Source organism: Pelobates fuscus, chromosome 3, assembly GCF_036172605.1.
Source record: "Pelobates fuscus isolate aPelFus1 chromosome 3, aPelFus1.pri, whole genome shotgun sequence".
Taxonomy (NCBI): domain Eukaryota; kingdom Metazoa; phylum Chordata; class Amphibia; order Anura; family Pelobatidae; genus Pelobates; species Pelobates fuscus.
Genome location: NC_086319.1, coordinates 407,784,748 through 407,801,619, shown reverse-complemented (window position 1 = coordinate 407,801,619; position 16,872 = coordinate 407,784,748). Strand labels below are relative to the sequence as shown.

At 38.5% G+C, this 16,872-nt stretch overlaps 1 protein-coding gene across 1 annotated transcript; it reads right to left on the bottom strand.

Moving 5' to 3' along the window:
* Positions 1-12,015: 12,015 nt before the first annotated feature.
* On the bottom strand, positions 12,016-13,011 carry LOC134601989 (olfactory receptor 11A1-like). The gene has a single exon (XM_063446492.1). It carries the CDS (start codon positions 13,009-13,011, stop codon positions 12,016-12,018), a length of 996 nt encoding a protein of 331 aa, XP_063302562.1.
* Positions 13,012-16,872: the final 3,861 nt, after the last annotated feature.

Here is a 16,872-nt window from a genome sequence, read left to right as displayed (position 1 = left end):
AGTCAAACTGTATCATGATGTAGAGAGCTTGGTGCTTGCATGTTATTTTATATAATAGGTCTGTGACCCTAGAAGCATTGTAATTGTAATAAAGTTACAATTAAAGGGACACTACAGTCACCAAACAACCTTAGCTTAATGAAGCAGTTGTGGTGTACAAAGCATTCCCCTGGAGTCTAACTGCTCAGTACTCTTCTATTTAGGAATTAAATTGCTTTGTTTATGCATCCCTAGTCACACCTTGTGACTTACATAGTCTTTCTAAACACTTCCTGTGAAGAGTTATCTAATGTTTAAACTTCCTTAATTGCACATTCTGTTTAATTTAGAATTTTGCATCTCCTGCTCTGTCGTTAGCCTTTTAGAGCAGAGCAGAGCAGAACATATAAACTTTTAAAACAAGTAAGCATCTGATTAAAAATGAAACCATTTTTTTTCATGCAGCCTGCATCAGTCACAGTTAAGGGAGCATCAGCATAAGGTTGGTTACTGGCTTGCTAGTGAGGCTTGGCATTACTTGCAGAGCACTAACCAAGAAAGTTCTGCGTTTAACAGTCTATTGATTATCACTGGCTTCAGTTGAAAGGAGTTTTCAATCACTTTTTTCAGCACCATAATTTTCTTGATTTGTGCTCTGCAAGTAACGCCAAGCCTCACTAGCAAGCCAATAGCCGACCTCATGCTGACGAGTTGCATTAACAATGAAATAGCTGTCCATGAGTGGTTCACTAGCTTTGTATTTCTTCCTGAGTTCTATTTCAAAGCTTTTTTTATATAGCAAGCATAAACTCCAAGAAATCCATGTTTAAGATGTAATAATGATGCAAAAATGTGATTCTTTGATGAACTAATTTGCATATGCCCACCCAGAATCCTTTGCAGTAGTAACATCATTGTCAATTTCAGATTTCTGTTGGGAAATCAAGACTTATGACTTGACTGGTGTGCAGATCTGTGTTTAACAATGTATTGACTATCCATTGACTTCAGGTGGAAGGGTTTTTTAATCATTTATTTCCATATATAGATATAGAATAGGGAAAATATAGAAACTCACTTACCATAAACGTTGTCACACTGAGATTTTCTTTTTTCCATTTCGATTACACATAGCTCTGGCAGCACACTGATCAGCTGCAAATGTGTGCTTTCTAGATCTTTTTATATGTTAAGTGAATTTATAGGAAGATTATTCCACTGGGAGTTCTGTATACCGAGAGAATATTACAAACTCATCCATGCCTTTTTTTTTCCCAATTATAAATTTCATTATAAACAGATGTGGTGTTCTTTATCAGATACAAAATAACAATGAACAAAAAAATCTATATTTATTAAATCAGCTGTGATTGTTCATATTGCTATCTTGTTTACAAGTAACTAATAACGTGAAAAAAATATATATGCACAGAAATTTTAATATGAAATCCAAATCAAGTGTTGTATCATTAGTAATCAATTATTGAACAGGTTTTAATAAACTGTAGTATCTGTTGTAATTTCCTTTTTTCTTTATGCGTTAGATTCTTACCTGGTGTGTGTATAGTTGATATATCCATGGAGGTCAAAGGCTGTGTAAACCACAACAATAGTGCAGCGTAACTCATGGTTGGCATTAGGGGGTGACAGCTGGTACTTTATTACAGGCCTGGCTATGCCCTAGGGCCCACTAGTGCTGTGCGGTCTGGTTGGGGAGATATGTTTCTTCATTAGCCGGACCACATTCAACGTTTGAGTTGAACTGACAGCCCATAACTGCTCTCAAACATAAAGATAAATAAAGAGAATTAATTTAGTACCTCTAGACCAGGTAACCAACAGGAAAGACTCAAACTAAAAACTCTTATAGCCACAAATGTATTCCAAAATTATTTATAAATACATATTTCCTAAAAGCTATCAGAGAGAGAAAAAGACAAGGCTCCATGTGGACCTACATGCCACTCCAGTAAAGGTGGGCATGAGTGACCTAAACCCGACCCCCCATTGGGAAATATGTGGCTCTACAGGAGGGGTATGCACAGTACTCTACTAGGCAGACCCATAGCACCAGATAGGAGGACCACCTGTAAGGGAAAACACAGAAATGTCTATGGCCTCCACTTCTTGTAGATACAGATGGGTGGCCACACGGATAGGTCCATAAATATTGGGACATCGACACAATTCTAATTTTTTTGACTCTATACACCAAAACAATGGATTTGAAATGAAATGAACAAGATGTGCTTTAACTGCAGACTTTCAGCTTTAATTTGAGGGTATTTACATCCAAATCAGGTGAACAGTGTAGGAATCACAACAGTTAGTATAAGTGCCTCCCACTTTTCAAGGGGCCAAAAGTAATGGGACAATTGCCTGCTCAGCTGTTCCATGGCCAGGTGTGTGTTATTCCCTCATTATCCCATTTACAAGGAGCAGATAAAAGGTCCAGAGTTCATTTCAAGTGTTCTATTTGCATTTGGAATCTGTTGCTGTCAACTCTCAATATGAGATCCAAAGAGCTGTCACTATCAGTGAAGCAAGCCATCATTAGGCTGAAAAAACAAAACAAACCTATCAGAGAGATAGCAAAAACATTAGGTGTGGCCAAATCAACTGTTTGGATAATCCCTAAAAAGAAAGAATGCACCGGTGAGCTCAGCAACACCAAAAGACCCGGAAGACCACAGAAAATAACTGTGGTGGATGACCGATGAATTAGAAACATAGAAACATAGAAACATAGAATGTGACGGCAGATAAGAACCATTCGGCCCATCTAGTCTTCCCAGTTTTCTAAATACTTTCATTAGTCCCTGGCCTTATCTTATAGTTAGGATAGCCTTATGCCTATCCCATGCATGCTTAAACTCCTTTACTGTGTTAACCTCTACCACTTCAGCTGGAAGGCTATTCCATGCATCCACTACCCTCTCAGTAAAGTAATACTTCCGGATAGTATTTTTAAACCTTTGTCCCTCTAATTTAAGACTATGTCCTCTTGTTGTGGTAGTTTTTCTTCTTTTAAATATAGTCTCCTCCTTTACTGTGTTGATTCCCTTTATGTATTTAAATGTTTCTATCATATCCCCCCCGTCTCGTCTTTCCTCCAAGCTATACATGCTAAGATCCTTTAACCTTTCCTCGTAAGTTTTATCCTGCAATCCATGAACCAGTTTAGTAGCCCTTCTTTGAACTCTCTCTAAGGTATCAATATCCTTCTGAAGATATGGTCTCCAGTACTGTGTACAGTACTCCAAGTGAGGTCTCACCAGTGTTCTGTACAATGGCATGAGCACTTCCCTCTTTCTACTGCTAATACCTCTCCCTATACAACCAAGCATTCTGCTAGCATTTCCTGCTGCTCTATTACATTGTCTGCCTACCTTTAAGTCATCAGAAATAATCACCCCTAAATCCCTTTCCTCAGATGTTGAGGTTAGGACTCTATCAAATATTCTGTACTCTGTCCTTGGGTTTTTACGTCCAAGATGCATTATCTTGCACTTATCCACATTAAATGTCAGTTGCCACAACTCTGACCAGTTTTCTAGTTTACCTAAATAATTTGCCATTTGGCTTATCCCTCCTGGAACATCAACCCTGTTACATATGTTAGTATCATCCCCAAAAAGACACACCTTACCATCAAGACCGACTGCAATATCACTAATAAAAATATTAAAGAGAATGGGTCCAAGTACAGATCCCTGAGGTACCCCACTGGTGACAAGCCCAAGCTTCGAATATACTCCATTGACTACAACCCTGTTGCCTGTCACTCAGCCACTGCCTTACCCATTCAACAATATTGGAATCCAAACTCAAAGATTGCAGTTTATTGATAAGCCTTCTATGTGCAACAGTGTCAAAAGCCTTACTGAAATCTAGGTAAGCAATGTCTACTGCACCACCCTGATCTATAATTTTAGTTACCCAATCAAAAAAATCAATAAGATCTCCCTGAAGTAAACCCATGTTGTCTCTGATCTTGAAATCCATGTGTTTTTAGATGTTCAACAATCCTATCCTTTAACATGGTTTCCATCACTTTCCCCACTACTGAAGTAAGGCTTACTGGCCTATAGTTGCCCGACTCCTCCCTATTACCTTTCTTGTGAATGGGCACCACATACGCTAACTTCCAATCTTCTGGGACTACTCCTGTTAACAATGATGGGTTAAATAAATCTGTTAATGGTTTTGCTAGTACACCACTAAGCTCTTTTAATAGCTTTGGGTGTATTCCATCAGGTCCCATTGACTTATTTGTCTTTACTTTTGACAGTTGAAATAGAACCTCTTCCTCTGTAAACTCACGTGTAATAAAGGGCTCATTTATCCTTTTTCTTAACTGAGGTCCCTTTCCTTCATTTTTCTTAACTGATGTCTCTTTCCCTGGTGAAGAAAACACCCTTCACAACAGTTGGCAAGATCAAGAACACTCTCCAGGAGGTAAGTGTATGTGTGTCAAAGTCAACAATCAAGAGAAGACTTCACCAGAGTGAATACAGAGGCTTCACCACAAGATGTAAACCATTGGTGAGCCTCAAAAACAGGAAGGCCAGATTAGAGTTTGCCAAACAACATTTAAAAAAGCCTTCACAGTTCTGGAACAACATCCTATGGACAGATGAGACCAAGAACAACTTGCACCAGAATGATGGGAAGAGAAGAGTATGGAGACAAAAGCAGCAGGATGAATTCTGAAGTGTTTCGGGCAATATTATCTGCTCATATTCAGCCAATTGCTTCAGAACTCATTGGACGGCGCTTCACAGTGCAGATGGACAATGACCCGAAGCATACTGCAAAAGCAACCAAAGAGAGTTTTTTAAGGGAAAGAAGTGGAATGTTATGCAATGGCCAAGTCAATCACCTGACCTGAATCCGATTGAGCATGCATTTCACTTGATGAAGACAAAACTGAAGGGAAAATGCCCCAAGAACAAGCAGGAAGTGAAGACAGTTGCAGTAGAGGCCTGGCAGAGCATCACTGGTCTGGTGATGTCTATGCATTCCAGACTTCAGGCTGTAATTGACTGCAAAGGATTTGCAACAAGTATTAAAAAGTGAAAGTTTGATTTATGATTGTTTATCTGTCCCATTACTTTTGGTCACTTAAAAAGTGGGAGGCACATATACAAACTATTGTAATTCCTACACCGTTCAACTGATTTGGATGTAAATACCCTCAAATTAAAGCTGAAAGTCTGCAGTTAAAGCACATCTTGTTTGTTTCATTTCAAACCTATTGTGTTGGTGTATAGAGCCAAACATATTAGAATTGTGTTGATGTCCCAATATTTATGGACCTGACTGTACTATCCCTGTTGGTTACTTGTGGAAACAAGTAACAATATAATCTTGGCTATTGTTCGTCTGGTTGTTTGGTAAGAATCTTGTTTCAGCTATTTTTCACAAATGAACCAACTACCAAACAACAAGGCCACCCAGGAGAGGAGCGTGGCATCAATTGACCTCCCTGACTTGGTTCACACTTTCTCAATTGCCAACCACACGAACCAACTGAGTGTTCCCTGGGTGGCCGCCATTCGTCATGCGAACACGTGGCGGCGGCCATCCTAGCATACGAATTAAACCAGCGATGTTTGGTCGTCGAGTGTCTGGAACCAAAATCGGACACACGACGACACGAACACCGCAGAGATTTCCATCCTCGTATAAGTTTGTGGGAACTCAAGGGAACAGATCGGCATTCAGTAACAGAATCATACAAACGAGAGAAATGAAACGAACAATGACATAAACGATTTTGTTATATATTTTCATACCTTTTAACTTCCCGAACAGGGACCAACCGCACAGCAAAAACCCATGGAACTATTTTCGGCTTACACCTTGTGTGTGTAAGGTAAAACTAAGACATCAACACTCGAACCCCTGAACCTATCTGGGTGATATTTTAGTATGTTGCCCCCCTAGATCGGGGCTATCAGGGGGTGTTGGAATTATGAATGTAGGATATGTTTTTGGGGTGTTTCCAGAAAAGTATAAAAAAATTTTTGACACAGTAACTCAATTATCTCCTGAGCAGAGGGGAGGGATTGTGTGTGATGTATGGGAGTGATTTATGACCTGACTCTGTGTTTATTGGTTGTTGTATATTTTTATCGGTGCCCCACAAGGTCCCCCTGGGTCATAAACTTTGGGGCAAAACCTGCATAAAAGGCCAGCTGGGCCATTAAAAGTTCAGTTCTGCTCCTAATACTGAGTGTCGTCCAGTTATTGAGAAGGGTGATGGGATATTCGTGTATCATCTTCTTCTTATGCCTGCTGTCTTGGAGTTTCCTGTTTGTTCCTGAGTAGCTGTTAGAGTAATCAGCGGAGAAGCCGCCCTGGTACCACTGCTCTCCGCTACATTGGTTGGCAGCGTCAGGATCCTGAGCTCACAAAGGAACAAGCACCAGGAGTCAGCAGCGTCAATGTACCATGGATGGAGATTGACTACTCCATCCTCAAGCGGTCTACACTAAAGGATCTCCTAAAGGCAAGAGCATCCCAGCAAGTAACAAGAAAAAGGCTGTGATTGTTACCAAAGTGATGGCAGAACACCGGGTGGATATCGGTTCGGCTCGAGAACGAAGTTCCAGAGAAATCTGCAATTTTGCCTATCCATTTATGGGGAGAACTCACCCACAGAGATCATTACCCACACCAGGACAGTGGTGCAGGAATTTGTGCTGTGGCAGAGAGATCAGCAAGTACCAGAGACAACACCAGCAGTAACTACAGTGCCAGAGGATAAGCCCAAAATTCCATATCAAGCATTTAAGAACTATGTAGTGGCTGAGGAGGATATTGATGTATTCCTCCAAGATTTTGAAAGACAATGTGCCCTACATAAGATTGACATTGAGGAATGGGTGCCCTTATTGGCAAGTAGACTATCTGGAGGGGCAACTGAAGCATACTTCATCTGTCCCAGATGAAGAAATCAGGAACTATGCCCGAGTAAAAGAGGTCATATTGGCCCAGTAAGGGGTAGAAGGAAGAATTTAGGAGAATGACCCTAATAGGCCATAAGTTAGTGGTGGGCATGGGGGGGATTTAGGAACAAGCTAATTGCTCTTCATTTCATTTGTAGTCATTTGCATTTGTTAATTTGTCTTTCAGATGAATGGACGAATAACCAAATTGTTTATGAAAACTTGTCCAAGTCTAACAGACACATAATACATAATTGGTTAACCACTTCAGAACTATATATTTTATTGAGATAGTTTTACTTTGTTGGTGATATGTGGAATGTAATTCAAATGAGCTATTTTTGAAAAGTGGATTAAAACATTTTTAACCCTTAATTAGATTTTGTTTCAAATCCTGTACTACATGTCTCTGGAATTGGAATTCCGTACTAGTTTGTAAAAAACATTTGATTCGGTCAAAAAATTTTTCCCAAAAATATTTTGCTTGGATGGATTAATTTTGTCCATTAAATGAACAATGTATAAAATGGAATCTTCATCCTAGAGAGATTTTTAGATAACTATGAGCCAAAAGCTATATTTTTGGTTATACAGGTGTGCTCAAAAGTTTGCATACCCTGGCAGGAATTGTGAAATGTTGGCATTGATTTTAAAAATGTGACTGATCTTGCCCAAAAAAATATTTTATTGAAGTATAGTGATAATATGAATCCATGTATTATCACATAGTTGTTTTAAATCATAATGATAACAGAAATTACCCAAATGGCCATAGTCAAAAGTGTACATACCGTTAAATATTTGGCCTTGTTACAGACACATGAGTTGACACACACTGGTTGAAATGTCAATTAAAAGGTTAATTATCCACACCACTGGCTTTTTAAATTGCAACTAGTGTCTGTGTATAAATAGTCAAGGAGTTTGTTAGCTCTCACTTGGGTGGACTAAGCAGAAAAGACCTGTGTCAAAAGACCTGTGTAACAAGGTAATGGAACTTTATAAAGATGGAAAAGTATACAAAAAGATATCAAGAGCCTTGAAAATGCCAGTCAGTACTGTTCAATCACTTATTAAGAAGTGGAAAATTCAGGGATCTCTTGATACCAAGCCAAGGTCAGGTAGACCAAGGAAGATTTCAGCCACAACTGCCAGAAGAATTGTTCAGGATACAAAGAAAATCCCACATGTAACCTCTGGAGATATACAGGCTGCTATGAAAAAAACCCAAAAAAAACTTGTGGTTGTCTCAAGGAGCACAATGAGATGATACTTGCACAAAAATGAGCTGCATGGTCAAGTTACCAGAAAGAAGTCTATACAGGGCCAATGAACACTATCGCATCTCAATGTTATGTGGGGTGGACAGACTCTTGTATATAGTTATGTATGTATGTTTTGTTTGAACTCCTTATTTTTATTTAGTTTCTTCTGATTCCCACTCTTTTTACAAGGCGTTCACTAAACACCCAGACTTGGTTTCATTACATCATACATTGAAATCCACCTGTGCACCTCACAACTCCCTGAGACTCTGCTACACCAATTCAGGGATACTTGATTTTGCAAACTCTGCAGTATATGCACCAAACAAGACACAACAGGGCAAAAGTAGTCAAACAGGGACATGTAGGAATCTTATGCTAAGAAGTCAGAAGGTTGCAAACAAACACATAATATCTAAGCTCTACTATGAGCCTCCCAAACAAAACAACAGCACACCACATCCTCCCACGATAAAATCCCACACATAGCCTTCTATCAAGAAACACATCAGGCTCAATTCTACTCACGATTCCCTCACAAATATCACTCCTATTATAAAACACAGATATCTATCCTGATACGTTAAGACGTCTCCTTCACACTAGTTAAGAAAAGGAGCAAAAAATAGGGGAGATACTTGCTAGTAAAATGCTATGTCAACAAGGAGCCTTACACATTTCTCAATGTTTATGGCCCACATAAGAATCAGAGGGACTTTCTAACCGATGTGTTTGCTTTAGCGACAGCACATTACATTTAGAGTTATTATCAGGGGGGGCGACACCAATTTTTTACTAGTAACCACTTTGGAATCTACTTCATCGAGTACAGTGACACAGGCTATGGCTAAGACTTGCCACGTGTTTATACTGCACCAAAGTGCAAAATGGGTTTCTAGACTTGTGGAGGGTGTTATACACCATGGATGTAGATTATATTTATCACTCTGACACACATAGCACATACACAAGGATCAACTGATACATAAAATTCAAGCTACACATATTGGCCTAATGTTATGGTCTGACCATGCTCCCATTACTTTGACATTGACAGAAAAGTTTCCCAATAAAGGGAAGAGACTTGCAAGTGCAGGCCAAAATCTGCGATTAAATCACTTTATACTTTAGCACTTGTTAGATGGCTGCTAATTAAATATATAAGCCATGTAAAAAAAAACAAAGAATGAAGACCTACGCAAAATTAATTCAGGAATTGACAGACTTGACCCATGAAAAAAAAAATCGGATGCATCCCCCTCAACTCAAGCCAAATAACGTGACCTACAGACACAACTTAGAGACTTAGAGCTAGCTAAGACTATGTACATTCTAAGACATCTCAAACACATATTTTTCATCCAAGGAACAGAGCAGGAGCAGTTCTAGCCTCCCAACTTAAACCACAGTCCTTAAGTTCAAATATTGCCTATATCCACACTGCAGATGGGAGGAAAAGATTGAAACCACAAACCATAGTGAAAGAGTTTGTGAAATTTTATGGCAGCATTTAAAACCTTAAAAAAGACAACCACACTAACTCTATCACAAGAGGACATACAGATTGCACATATAGGGGTCCTAGTGCAGGACATAAAAAAGGGGGGGAGAGGGAGGTTTGAATCCTCCAAACACCATAAGCACAATCGGACCTGTTTGGCTGATTCAGCCTAACCTCATTGCAAACAGTGGGACAATACTGGTGGTTGCACACTAAATAACAGTGGATGCATATTAAGCAGAGGTATTTCACTGGGGTGGACTTTGAGGGCTTAGATCGATGTTCTGTCAGCACCGTAAACTATTTTAAAGGTGCAGATGTGTGATTAAGATTACCTTGAATTTATTGCTGCATGAAATCCCATTTCTGTTCATGTTTCTTACGCTCCCCCTTTTATATTCAGTATATCCCTACATTGAAAACCTTTCAATAAACACCAAATAAATAAAACATGTTTTTGAAAAGTGGGTTTCAACATTTTTAACTCTTAATTAGATTTTGTACTGAATGGCTCTAAAACTGAAATTCAGTATTAAACCTGTTTGTGAAAAACATTCATTTTGGCAGAATTATTTTTTCCTAAAATTGTTTTGTGTGGGTGAATACAATTTGTCATGCTTTGGTTCACTCTAGATTTCATCTACACAATTGTTTCAGGAAATTTATTCTGATAAGCCAAGCACAAAAGTGGGCAAATCAGTGTACTGCAAAATATATACAGAATATAAATATTTCCCAAATTGACAGCATGTTCAGCATGACCATCCTTGGTTGCCTATTGCCCAAATTCTAACAAATTGCAATTAATTTGAAAACAAACAAGTCTGGTGAATACATAAGGTTAACAGAAGCAACATTTTATTAAGACAGGAATGAACAATTTACAAAACTGGAAAGGACTAAAGTGAAAGCTGTAAATCATGCATTCAAATCAATAGTTTTAGTATCAATAATTTCATAGATGTGGACATGAATCCCAAGTTAACTGCTATTGAGAAAATGCTGTTACATAGTTATAGTTATATAGTTACACAGCTGAGCGACATTTGTTCCTCAAGTTCAGCCTTTCTCACATTTGTTTTTGCCGTTGATCCAAAAGAAGGCTTCCGAAATAGAATCGAGAAATATAATAAAAAATAAAAACACGGAATATGTTTTTCAAAACATACATTTTAAAAAGTGCTGTTACATGGATGACATCTAAGGTTTGAGTTTTGGGTGAAGTGGAAACAGTCAGAGGATGAAATAAAAGAAAAACTAAAGTGTGGAAATGGAAGAAAATCACTTCTGCTTTCGTTGGGTTGATTTGCAGGATCTCCTGGAGACAATGTCAGAAAGGCAGCAAGAGATGTAAGGAAAAGGAAAGAAAGGAGAAAGCAGGCATATGTTGGCCTTCCATATACTATATCCTGTAACCCAGTGTTTCCCAACCCAGTCCTCAAGGCACACCTACCAGTCCAGGATTTAAGGATTACCCAGTTTTGTCTAAGGTGTTTTTTCTTTTTTTTCTAAAAACACCTTAGACAAAACGGGGTAATCCTTATATCCTGGACTGGTAGGTGTGCCTTGAGGACTGGGCTGGGAAACACTGCTGTAACCTATATACTACTTAAGTATCACATAACTTGATTTTAAAATGTATAATGTGAATTTTACCAAAGAGCATGTTTAATCCAGGATATCGCTGCAGCAGATTAACACGTGGCACTCTTAGAATATATTTTTTAATAATTAGAATATTAAATAGCCTTTATGAAAACAGATATGTTTACCCAGCAACTTTATAGGCAATGATATGCATGTACATACTGTTTTAACAACATTACTATCAAATATGAAGTTCTATTATTGCTACCATTTTTAAATTCCTTGGATTTCTGCTACTACAGTAAAACAAGACATGGCTATTTACTTTTTGTATTAAAAAGTAAGCAAGTTCTATTTTACTTGCATTTTACATTATGTGAGTAAGTGAGTGTAGTTTACTTGTGAACATTCAATAGCAAACTCCTTGAGTATTATTTTACTTACAATGTTGGATAATCTGTTACTGTTGCTGGCTTGGTTACTTCTCAAAATTATTGTAAATATTGGCAACCATTTTAGTAAGTCTGTCAGAGATTAACTCCACAAAAAGACTGGATGACCCAAATTTGCAATAGTGAGTACAGCAGTAAAATATCCCAATAAATCAAATTGAGATTCATCTTATAAACCATTTTGCAGGAGGAGGAACCGATTAGGTAAGTATATATTTTAATTTAAACTACCAGCACAATGTATTGCTCTATGTATATCCACTCCCTGGTGGGGCTGGTCATCCAAACAAGTGAGGACCACTTGATTTTTTTGTTCTTCTTAGAGGAAGCTCAATGGCAGAAGAATTGTTTGTTTTTAAAGAGCTTAACTGGAGAAGAGCCATTTTTACCTCTTTGTTCCTCAAGCTATATATGATTGGGTTGAACAGTGGAGTCCCCACAATGTAAAGCAGAGATCTTATTTTGTTTGCAGATGAGGTGTATGATGTTGTTGGAATGCTATAAACAGTAATTATGGTCAAAAAATGGGTGCTCACAACTACCAGATGAGAACTACAGGTAGAGAATGTATTTTGTCTTCCATGGGCAGATTTGATATTGAGGATTGTTTTGATAATACGGAAGTAGGTAGAAATGATAAATAAAAATGGCATTAGAACCACATAGATTGATGAAATAAGGGTTTCCATTTTTAAAGCAGTGGTGCTTGAGCAAGCAAGTTCTAAAAGTGGTGCAATATCACAGAAGAAGTGATCTATGATATTCGGTCCACAGAAATGTAGTTGATATATGAGAATAACAGGAAAAAGTGTTACAATAGAGCTAGTTACCCAAGAGAAAGTAATGAGTTGTTTTTGTAGAGTTATGTTCATGACAGAGTGATAATAGAGTGGATTACAAATAGCCAAATACCTATCATAAGACATTGTGGTAAGAAAGAAACATTCTGTGCTACCTAACATACCATAAATGTAAAATTGTAAGACACAGGCATTAAATGATATAGTATTATCTAGGTCTTCCAAGATGAGATAAAGCAAATTTGGAACTATGTTTGTCGTGAACAAGATGTCAGACAAAGAGAGATTGCTAAGGAAAATGTACATTGGAGAATGGAGATGCTTAAAGTTGTAGACCAGCACAATGATAAGTAGATTCCCAATCACTGTTGCTGTATACACCATTAAGAAAATGATAAAAGTCAACATTTTCAAGTGATAATTATGAATTTCAAATCCTCGAAATATAAATTCTTTCACTATTGTCTGGTTCATATTTATATTTATATTTATTTTCTATTTTACTACTTTGAAAAATTATTTTAAAAATGTATCAAAAACTGTTACATCTTTTGAGATGCTCATCAAAAAATATTAAATTGGGGTTACAATGCCCAACTTCCCAGATATGACATTTTCATTTGATTAGCCAACAGAATGTGTTATAATATGTAAATCATGGTTTGGTTACATGTTGGTTATAAAACATCTTAAAGAAGTGGTGATTATCTATGAATTGTTAAGGTTTCAACCTCTAGGATGGAAATAAAAACAGTAAAAATTGGCAAACAATGTGCTGAGTTAACCACCCGTAAAAAAATGTTTATTCGTCTCAAAAATGTTTTGGTACAAAATGTTCGAGGTCGTAATTTTTGTTTTAATTTGTTCTCAAATTTTTTGTTAATTAGATTTTTTTAAAGAATGATTTATCGGACAGTATACATTATCTCATAATTCAGCACAGAAGCCTATCAATTTGAATTTCGGCGTAGATTGGTGTTTTCTTGCATTAGTCATCAGTATCCAAAACATAAAAGTCTACAGAAGAGATCATATGTTGCTTTCAGTATCAGTGTCAGATGTAGTGATCACAGATCAATTGAGCTGTGTATAAGTAAGGAGATCCTACACAGCAGTATAGGGTATCCAAGTTCCAATGTTTCTGTGACAATTGCTGTGCAATAAAAGATCACCAGGAACAAAGCAAAATCCACAGCGCTATTGAATTCTGCCTACTAGTTGCTGTTTTCCTTCACTCTATTTATGTTATTACAATCAAGGCTGTGTCTATTTGTTTTGCCTTGTTTGTTTCAAATTGGGAATAAAATCATTAGAGGACTCATTATGGACTAAGTCTAGATTGCTGACTTGTCATAAGAGATATAATATTTTACTTTTTTTTTGCAGGTATCAGACAACTCTTATATAGAAATCTCTTCAATCTACATGGTTGTATCATCATGCAACTGCATTTGTAGTATAAAAAAAATTAAATATGACCAAAACACCTACTGACCGATACTAAGCCTCGATACCTAGTTAGACAAACTTCACCACTTTGATGCGACCCCCATCCCCGTCCATCAGTCCATCCTTTGATCCCTCTGCTAGAATATCAGAAATCTAATTACGATCCCCCGTCTCAGCTGTGTATTCCTCTGGGGATTTAATATACCAAGGTTGCCAAATTTTATTGAATCCCTCTAGGTTTAATTGAGAAATGGAATAACCTTTTTCCATCATAGCTACATGGTCGATCTGTTTTTTTAACCTCACCCTAACCCTAACATATATGGCTCTGACTTTTCCAGTTGCGAGCAATTATAAGATTCATGGCCATAAACACTTGAATAACCGAACTACTCATTGCTAATGGTAAAATATTCAAGCCATAATGTTCTATTGCTGTTTTTAGATGGGAACTAAATACCATTTTAGTAAAGGCAGCAATAACCCTAAAAATCTCATCCCAGGTCAGTTTAATAAGTTTACACTCCCATCACATATGAAGATTACTTTCGATGCTTTCTCCACACCGCCAACAAGCCTCAGACATTAACGGGTTAAACTCTTTTATTATCTGAGGGAAAATATGCCATCTGAACATTATCTTAAATTGGAGTTCCTGTATACAATGTGTAGTTCTTGTTGTAAAACTCCAAATTTCAGACTACATTTTTCACTCACTCTCAATGCCAACCTCTTGAGACCATCTGCTCCAAGCTTTGGGGAACCTTTCTGGCACCATTTGTGTAAGCCTCCATCCACTTACCTTATCAGTCCGCCGATCTGCCAACGTTGGGATCAGTCAGGTTCCATTCAGCATAAGGGCCGCGGGCCGCTATGCACCTGACCCTTTTAAGGACGCTGCACATGCGTACTGGTGCCATGAGATCAGACGAGCGCTAAATAACAGAGCTCAACGCACACATATCTTTTTGGGGCGTGATTATGATAATTATGCCCCCAATCATATAAAAGCCCAGTCTGCCCCTAAATCAGTGCCCTGTTGTGGTTTTGTGGATCCTAGTGTGCGCCTTGTGTCTATAGTGTCCCCTGAGTGCGTTCCTGTATCCTTTTGATAGTTCTTTGGTTTTGACCCAGCTTGCTCTTGATTATTCTGATTTCTGGTTTCCCTGACTAGGCTTCGTTCCTCGCTATTGTGAATTTCTGGCTTCCTTTGACCTTGGCTTGTTTCTGGAATTTCTTGTAGTTTCTTTTTTATCCGGCCATTTTAAGGACTGGCTTAGGGACTTTCTTTCTCTCTCTAATTATACTGGTGTATTTCACTCTGCGTATTGGGTAATACCGGTACATAAAAACAGGGCCAATGGACCCTGCAAGTGTTAATCCCCAGGTAATGGCTCAGGACGATAGGCTTGATAGTATGGACCACCATATGGATCAATTCACTCAGGCCTTAAAACCCTGATTAATAGTTCTAATGACCTGCCAACCCATTCTATTAGCCCTGTACCTGCTGGGGCAGACTCTTCTACCTTCAGCAGTACCTCTAATCCCAATCAACCCTTACGTTATAATGGGGATCCATCAAAATGTAGGGGCTTTCTTACTCAGGTTAGCATCTTGTTTGAATTATGTCCCAGAGCTTAGAATTGTGTCTCAGAGCGTACCTCACTGACAGGGCCAAAATAGGCTTTATCATTACCCTGCTCACTAATAGAGCCCTTATTTGGGCAAATCCGCTCTGGGAGAACAACAGTCCATTCGTTTTTGACTATTCTCAGTTGCTAGCAGCTTTCAGGAGAGATTTTGATCCACCAGGCAGGAAATCCAATGCTGCTAGGGCTCTATTGAGATTAAGACAGGAAATCGTTCCCTCATGGATTATGTTTTGGAATTTCGTTCACTGGCATCAGAAGTCTATTGGAACAACCAGGCATTCGTGGATGTTCTATCTGATACTATATTAGATGAGGTAGCCACTAGGAATCTACCTGAGACCTTAGAGGAGCTCATCATTTATTTTGGGAACACAGGCAAAGCACCAGAGAAAGGCCCAGAAGACCGGCTATCAGACTTGCTCCTACTTTCCCCTCTGAGTCTATGACGGTCACTATTCCAGAACCCATGCAATTAGGTATGACAAGATTGTCTGAGGCAGAGCGCCAACATACAAGGAGAGAAGAGTTGTGCATGTACTGTGGTAAGAGGGGACATGTTTGTTTATCATGTCCAGAAAGGCTGAGAAACTCCAGAGCCTAAGGTCCTATGGAGGACTGGCCCTGGATGTACATGAGTCCTCCATACGTAAACATGAAAAAAGGCTTCTACTACCCATCACCTTAAAATGGGATGGAACAGTTTTCCATTTGCATGCCCTTATAGACTCTGGGGCAGCAGAGAACATCATAGATAGGTTCTTTGTTGAGAAATATGCTATCGCTCTCCGAGACAGAACAACACCCTTGGCCGTAGAGGCCATAGATGGAAGACCTCTTGAGGAGCCCACCATTACTAGGGAATCTATTCCGATCCTTATTATGGTTGGGGCACTTCATAAGGAGATTCTCGTTTTGCAAGTTATTTCCTCCCTGTCCTTTCCTGTAGTATTGGGGTATCTATGGTTAAATAAAAATAACCCACAGATAGATTGGGAGTCAGGAGAGGTTGTTAAATTGGGTCTTTCTTGTACCACTAGGATCAGACCAATGGGTCTCATAAACATGCCTGTCTTGCCTCCATTATACACAGATGTGCCAAAGGTCTATCAAGACTTGAAAGAGGTCTTTGACAAAAAGAAAGCAGATGAGTTACCACCGCATCGGCCATATGACTGCCCTATTGAACTGTTGCCAGGGACTATGCCACCGAGCTGCACTGTTTACCCTCTCT